General features: G+C 34.5%; 1 protein-coding gene across 7 annotated transcripts in view; it reads right to left on the bottom strand.

The window, feature by feature from the left end:
• Lrrc7 (leucine rich repeat containing 7) overlaps positions 1 to 7,877 on the bottom strand; it is a 463,114-nt gene that overhangs the window by 101,343 nt on the left and 353,894 nt on the right. For all 7 annotated transcript variants that reach the window (XM_010605114.3, XM_033758262.1, XM_033758263.1 and 4 more), the window contains exons 12-15: positions 7,352 to 7,481; positions 6,244 to 6,359; positions 2,606 to 2,675; positions 522 to 621 (exon numbers count right to left, since the gene is read on the bottom strand). In XM_010605114.3, coding sequence (XP_010603416.2) covers positions 522 to 621; positions 2,606 to 2,675; positions 6,244 to 6,359; positions 7,352 to 7,481 — 416 coding nt within the window. The remainder of the gene's footprint in view (positions 1 to 521; positions 622 to 2,605; positions 2,676 to 6,243; positions 6,360 to 7,351; positions 7,482 to 7,877) is intronic.

Raw genomic sequence — 7,877 nt, 5'->3', positions numbered from 1 at the left:
GAACAAAAAAAAAAAAAAAAAAAAAAAAAAAGTGTTATGAAGAACATGATCATAGGAGAGAAGAAATTATTGAGAAAGGTTTAGGTTTTGCAAAAATGATTTCTATCATACTTGTTGACATTGTTCAGGGAAATTCAACTTGAAGGTGAAATCATGGTCATTATTTGTAACTCATCTCTTTATGGTTAACTCCAAGTATGAAACACTTTGGGGTCCGAGAGCACTGGTTAGTTCGGTTAACTAGTCCCATGCTGTGTAATCCAACAAGAAAAGAAGTTGTTCCGAATGTCAACACTGTTTTTGCGTAAGATATAAAGAGGAAGAGTTTGTTTCTGGAATCCTGCTTAAAATATGGTAGTGTAGAGACTTTATGTTTAAACTCTCAGATGATACAAGGGTGTCATGTAATTATCTTTTGGGGCTTGTACTTGAGTCACAGTGCGGGACAGCGATCAGAACAAATCAGGGCTCTTTATCCTTAGTCATTACAAGTACAGAAGAAATTTCTGCTGACAGTTTACCTTCATCACCACGAGGTTGCTGGGGAAACATGTAGTTAGTCAGTACTCTCTGCTTCGTTTCTGGATGCGCTTCTGTTTGTAAAGGGATAAGGGCTTTGGACTGGAAGCAGAGAACACATAAATTAGATGAGTACAATTCCAAACATGGAGAATATTGATGTGAGACAAGAGAATGGTCAACAAACAGCCTGGCCTTACCAAGATGAATGGACTTAAAAAACAAAGTTAGTAAAAAAAAAAAATGGAGTAAGAAAGTCTAACATAAAAGACCACTGTTGAGGAATATTTTTAATTTCTAAGATTTTCATAATGAGGTTTGCTTCTGTATTGTACCCATTTAGAAAACTTACCAAAACCTATTCAACTGAGCAATGCCAGTTTTAATCCTGATGAGAAAAATGTGTTAAATTGTTTCAATTTAAGTTAGCTTTTCATATGGTTCTATATGCCTATTCATTTTCATGGACTGTTGCCCTAGAAAGACAAATGGAATTTGCTATCAAATTCATACTATGCAAGATCATTTATGAGTTTAGTTAGAATAAAACATAAACATTTATAAAACAGACATTTTTGTAAATAAAGACAGTTCACATATTGACAAGCAATTGTACAAGTATCTGATGCATCATAATATACTTATGGTTCTATTTCATTCCCTACTATTAATTTGATTTAAGAAATCTTACTTTTGAAATGCCTTTAGAATTTCTATCTTATACACTAGAAATAATCTGAAATGATCATATTATCTAAGGTATTAAAAATCTGCTTATTTCATGACACATTAATTGGAGTGAAGCCAAAATGAGATTTGGAATACGAGCTGTCTCAGGAAACTGAGGATGAAACACATTAAATCAGTCTTAGAAATAAAAGCTAAACAGTGCAGTCATTGTGCTATTCATTTTCTCATAAGAATAATAAATTATGATAGTAGAGAATTTTTTTTTAACAATAGGACTGTGGAAGAGATTATTCCACTAACTGTAATTCACGTGGATTCCAGAAATAATTTATTTATAATGACATATTGATATTATGAAAAATTTATAGTTTATTGATGTTTTTATATCTTTCTTTTTTTTTTTCCAGTACTGGGGAACACACCCAGGACCTTGCACTCGCGATGCAGGTGTGGTGCCATTGAGCTAAATCCCCAGCCCCTCTGATAAGATTTTAATGACAATCCAAGTTTTCAGTCAGTTGATGGGAGTGTTGTAATCAGTGGAAAATCAAACATTACTCTCACATTTGTATTTTGTGGAAACTGTTTTTAATTTTCACAAAAGTAGACCAATAACAATAAATATGAACAATTCATTTAGCAGCAATACTACTGTTATACTAAAAAAATAAACTAAATTCAAGATGGATTATTCTTATTTGGTCACTTATATTTAAAAATTTTAGAAACACACAAAAAAGAGAAGACTAATGAACTATGTCAAAATTAACCACTGACAGTCCTTTTGGTGGCAAATCAGATGTCTCTAATTATTTCTTATTATTATCATCTGGTTAATAAAATTTTTCTTTAGTAGTCAGTTACTGATTCAATTATAATCTATTTCCATGATTATAAAGAACAATATCAAAATAATTTCACAGAAACAACTGATAATAGTTGCCAAAAGATAGCAGAAAATTTCGGGAATAAAGTTTTAAGTTGATTATAATTAAAAGCATGAGAATGAAAAAGAACATAGAGGAAAATAATTTCCCCTCGTGGGATTGTGGTAATGGTTTTTATTCTTTACCTTCAGAGATATAATTAAAGTATATCCTCTCAGGACATATGTGTACCACCAGGAGCTAAAAATCTGTAAAATGATCTCTGATGATGAAGCAGACATTAAATGTCAGTACTTCAAGCGGGTAGATTATAGTACTCTTTTGTCTACAACAATGCTTAAACTGGTAACTTTACAAAAACATTGCCGTCAGGGGATAAAAATCTGTATTTTGTAGCAGTTGTCAATGGGATCTGTTGGGAAAACATCAGTAATTCAAAGTTTCAATTATGGTTCATACACATAAACAAAATCAGTCAGGCAATAAAAGTTCTTCATTTATGTTTTTACCTGATTGTCAGAAAGCCACAATGCTGCAAGCTCTTTAAGTTTGGTAAATGAGAATGGTAAATTCTTCAATCTGCAAATATAAGAATATTCTAATAGCATAGGTGAAGATGTATACAGTTCATTTAAAATATTCTACTGTATTGATATAATTCTTCTCTTTAATCTTTTCTTCAATGAGCAGCCTGGACAATCTTTTAAAAATGAAATCTTTATAACTGTTCAAATGATTCCCATTCAATCTGGATTAAAAAAAATGTTAACACCCAATGTCAGGCCTCCAAAATCCCTTCCCACCGCTGCTTCTGCCTCAGCTGGTCAACACACTGGCCCTGTCCAGCCTGCCGTGAGGTTCACCCAAGCCCTCTCCTGTCTGCGACACTCTCCCGCCATCTCCCACCTGTACCAATCCTACACGTCCTGTAGCTCTCGTTCAAATGTCATGTTTTCAAAGAGTTTTTCCTAACTTCCCATTTAAGCCACTTTTCTCAATCTAGCCTCCAACTACCCTGCATTCTCCTCCATGGAGCAGACTGCAGCATTTATCGTTTATTTTTGTGATCATCTGCTGACCATCCGGCATTCTCACAGAACTAGGCTCCATGCAGGTTAGAGGTCAGGTGTATCTGAATGCTGAATAAATTACGATCCCCAGAGTCACACCGACCTCCAGGAAGTCACTCCATTTGCCCTCTCACTGTTTGTACGACATACAATGGACAGACCATGGAGGGATCTTTAAAAACAGCATTTCTGAGATGTGAAGTTCGGTCTAAGCCTTGCTAATCAAATAAAATTATGTATTTAGCTTTGGTTTTAGAATTTGGGGGATCAGCTGCCGAATGCCTGCTTTAGCACACTATCTGACATCCTCAGAGCTGCAACTGTACACGATCAACAGGTCGTGATCCCACAGCTGGGCACCACAGCCAATCCGCACAGTGAGTACACAAACACGCGCGAGTGAAATCTGTCGCTCACTTCTGCATGTTCACTTTTGAACACGGAGAAACCCTTTAGGTATAAACTGGAATGAAAAGCTTCTGAAGTCTTTACACATTTGAATTCTAGCTGAGATCTTGCCAATGGAAGCAAAAACATGTTACAGCAATTAATGAGTTAATTTTACATGCAAAAGCAGCTATGCACTTTCAAATAATTTAACAAATATAAGAACAGACTGACAGCCAATTCAAATATTGAGTATGTGTCTGATAGACAATTTTTTTTTTTTTTTTTTTTTTTTTTTTGGTGGTGCCTGAGATTGAACTCAGGACCTTGCACTTGCAAGGCAGGTGGTGGCACCACTGAGCTAAATCCCCAGCCCTGAGAGACAACTTTAACATAATATCCTTTCTGAACTAATAAATATTTGTAAAACATAAATAAGATTACAAAGACTAGAAGACATTAAATTATATTTCAATTCTTTTGTGGGGGTAGAATTGCAACTAAACTTTAAACCAAGTTATCCATAAGTGCTGTTTCTAATTTGTAGTTATTTAAATTCAATTACATGAGAAATTATGAAGTAAGTCTTATTATGGGTGACATTTTTCACATTATATGAGAATCAATGTAAAGTCGAAAGTCAGTTTTGTTGCATCTCAATTACATGGGGTGGGGTGGGGGACTCTCCAGGATCATGTACAACAGCATCCACTGTAAATCACCAGTCATAAAAATAGAATAGGAAGAAAAGAGACTATTAGAGAAGGATAAAGGTTTTATTTTCCTGGCTTTTTTAGTGGCCTCCATCAAGTGAAATGTCTTATATTTTGTACCATAATTGTGCGCTATATTGCACAGGGAATAACTATTGGCACAGTTAATATATTACATATTAGTATATAACATCAAGCCTAAAATATCTAAGATATTTTAAATAAGAAATTGCAATTCGATGATGTTTTTAATTTCAGCCTATCTCCTAGCAGCCCATTGTCTAATGGTAATGGTTAACTTTGGCCTCCTTTAAAATTGTTGATTTTCCCCTCTGATTAATTGATTTGTCAATTAAAAATATTAAGTTGGCTTTGTTCTGTGTTCTAGCCACTCTAGCAGAGGGTAAAATAGGCACGTATTTTCGGCAGGATGAAATAGCTATTTTGTAAGATCGTTAACATCTTACTTGTGTATTTAGCCCGGAGATCTGGCAGTGGTCAGGCCCATGGCAGGTACTGAAGTCTGCCATATTTGTTGAATAAGTAATTCCAAAGTATTAACAGTCCTTCTATTATGGACCATGTGTGATACTGGTCAGCACATTTTCCATCCAGTCATGCATTTTATCAACGAGAGAATTTGAGAGTCCAAGAATTTAGGAAAGAAATTCTGCAGCCCCCTTCAAGTCAGCAACAATGGTTCCTGGGGGCTGCACTTGACTCCCATAGGAGTACATCGGCTTATGACACCCTCATGACCATGTTTCCTAGTCTAATTCGTAAGGAAGGAGAGATTTGAAAGAATATCTTGCTGAAAGTCAATGTAATATTCAATAAGTCCATTTCCCTCATTTTTGAGTCTGGTAACTCCACCACAGGAGGAAAGGATATTGGTTTGACGTAGCTTATGCTTGACACACAGAGCTTTGGTGCCTCTTTGCCATCCTGAATTTATAAATACAAAGCTTTCTTTTTTTCTGCATAGAAATATTCACTACTAAGAGAACTACTAAGAGAATAGTTTTTGAAATCCACAATTCTTTCCTTCAATAAGCTACAAACGAGAATTTCCCTGCCTATCCTGCAATTTCCATGAATATTCTTCATGATATAATAGAAGCCCATCTTGGACAGCTGCATCACAAGATCTCTTAGTTCCTCACCCATCATTTGTCTGATGAAAACTTACTGGAAAGTCTGCGTTCATGGATTCCACTCTGCGATCACACTATCAACTTAATTACTTGTAGTCAATATCTACTTTTACTTCTTCTATTTGAGGATACATGTCATTTATAGAGAAGGTGGAAACAAAGAAGAATCACAGATTTTCAGTGTTTTCTTCTTACCTATCTACCAATGCGACAGTTTTATCACAAGTTTTATCCTGTTTTCAGCCATGAGATTTTGGACCTAAGTAGTTATTTGGTTGTACTTACTTTAATGTTCAAATTTTATGACCTCTGAGGAATAACTTTACTAGAGATATTCTTTACCAGCACTCTGTTGGGGTTAAAGTATACATATTACTCAGTAGATTTGTTGGAGATATAAGTGAATACATATATGTGAAAACACATACATGTGAACAATACATATATCTATTGTAAAAATCTATTTTTATTAGTATATTTTACTAATCAGAAAACAGTTTTCACAGATTTTTACTATAATTATGTCCCCATGTTTGCCTAGCACTGTGGTTCCTACATATGGGAGGGTTTTTATATCCAAGTTTGGGTGTACAGATTTTATATAAATTTAACGTATAATGTAATGTGATTTTAATATAACAAAATAGTAAGACAGATTTACTTTAAAGATAATTTAGATTTTTGCATTGTCTGTAGAAAGCAAGCTGATTTGCATTTCATATACCTCATAGGATATAGAAAATGTTTCCAAAATTAGAGACAAGAGCAATAACTTGATGATAGTAGATGTCCAATACGTAATTATAAAATGTTGCAAAAATACCTGTTATCACTTAAATTTAAAACTCTCAGTTTCTGCATCTGTCCAATTTCTTCAGGAAGGAATTCCAGCTTGTTGGAGCGAAGTGACATCACTGTTACACTTTTGCAGCTTCCAATCTATGGGTAGTGAAAAGGACAAAATAAGCCAAGAATCACAGTAATATGCCATTTACATAGTTTAAAAAATTATAAATCATTTTAATTAACTCAGACTTCTCTATTACTTTCAACTTCCTTTTAAAAGTTATGTTAATTTTTTAATCTTGCTTTAAAAATACATGTATACTTATAGATAGCAAGGCAATAGATACCTCATTTTCTTTTACATTAAGAAGGAAACATTTTCTTTACAATTTTACGGTTGAATACCTGCCGACACAATTGTTTTCATAAATCACAGTGTTTTCCCACCCAAGTGAATATGTACTAATCTGTTTATAACAGCAGAGTGTACACATTCATAAAATGAAATATTGACAGTTCCTTGGTAAAGCTAATTTTTCTTCACATCACAATGGTATTTGTCATTTTTCTTCATAACATTTGACTCCAAAATAATGATATATTGATTACTGTTCCACCATTATGGAAGTGTTTAGTAGAAAATATTAAGTTGAAAATATATTTCACACTTTTTTCCTGACACTAGTAAGTGAAATCCAGTTCCGAGATAAAAATTAACAGAATTTCTTGGTGGGTCTGGAAGTTCAAATAATACTGCAATGCAACACGAAACCTCACAAACATATTTACAGCAAAAAATCCTTTTGACTTCCGAAATATAAATGTAATAATCTCAAAATGTTATTTACAATTGTTCTTAAAAGCAAAACATGGAAAGCAAGTGATCTAAACTTTTATTCCTTAGCATCGATTTAATATTTTATTTGATATTTAAATATTTTATTATTTGCACGCAACATGAAGTCAAATGCATTTTCAGGGTGAAACCTTAGAACTGGTCACTTGTCTTTAAAACAGAATAATTAACGCACACGCCCCGACACCCCTCAACTCTGCATACAGAGTTCATACAGCTCTATGTCAGGGTCTCACTGCAGAACAGTTTCCTTAAAAGTTAGCTGATGGAACACAAGTTTATTCCTCACTTCTCGGGGCAGTTCTGGGAGGAAGTTCTCATCAACTGCTAGCGTTCGCAGACTGTGAAGGTAGCCAATCGTCGCAGGCAGAGACTCGAGTTCGTTACAGCTACAGTCAAATTCTTCTAGTAACGATAAACTGAAAAATTAAACACATTTGTTAGGTATTCTGAAAGGTGAGATGGCGCAAACAAAAATTTTGAATAACTCACATGTTCAATTTCACCAGACAAACTCCCTCATCTCAGCCTGCGTGGTCTTACACAAGTTACCTTTTCTTTTATTTTAAAATCAGTTTAGCCCCATGGTTCCACGTCAACATAAAAATGCTTTAATGTAGTAAAATAAAGACGGTGAATTCTTTACCTGTCTTACTTAATTCAATCATCATTTAAATGAACCACTGACAATGACAGTGTTTTGAGTTTATGGGCATTTGAGTTTTAGGCATTGTTTATGGTCAGATTCAGAACGGCCACCTTTGGAATGAGCCCTTGAAACAGCGCACTGGGTAGGGAGCAGGGTGGGGAGGGTC

This window comes from Fukomys damarensis, unplaced genomic scaffold (assembly GCF_012274545.1).
Source record: "Fukomys damarensis isolate Sample0158 unplaced genomic scaffold, DMR_v1.0_HiC HiC_scaffold_33, whole genome shotgun sequence".
NCBI classification, from domain to species: domain Eukaryota; kingdom Metazoa; phylum Chordata; class Mammalia; order Rodentia; family Bathyergidae; genus Fukomys; species Fukomys damarensis.
The sequence above is the reverse complement of the archived record's forward strand: the minus strand, read 5'-3'. Positions and strand labels throughout refer to the sequence as shown.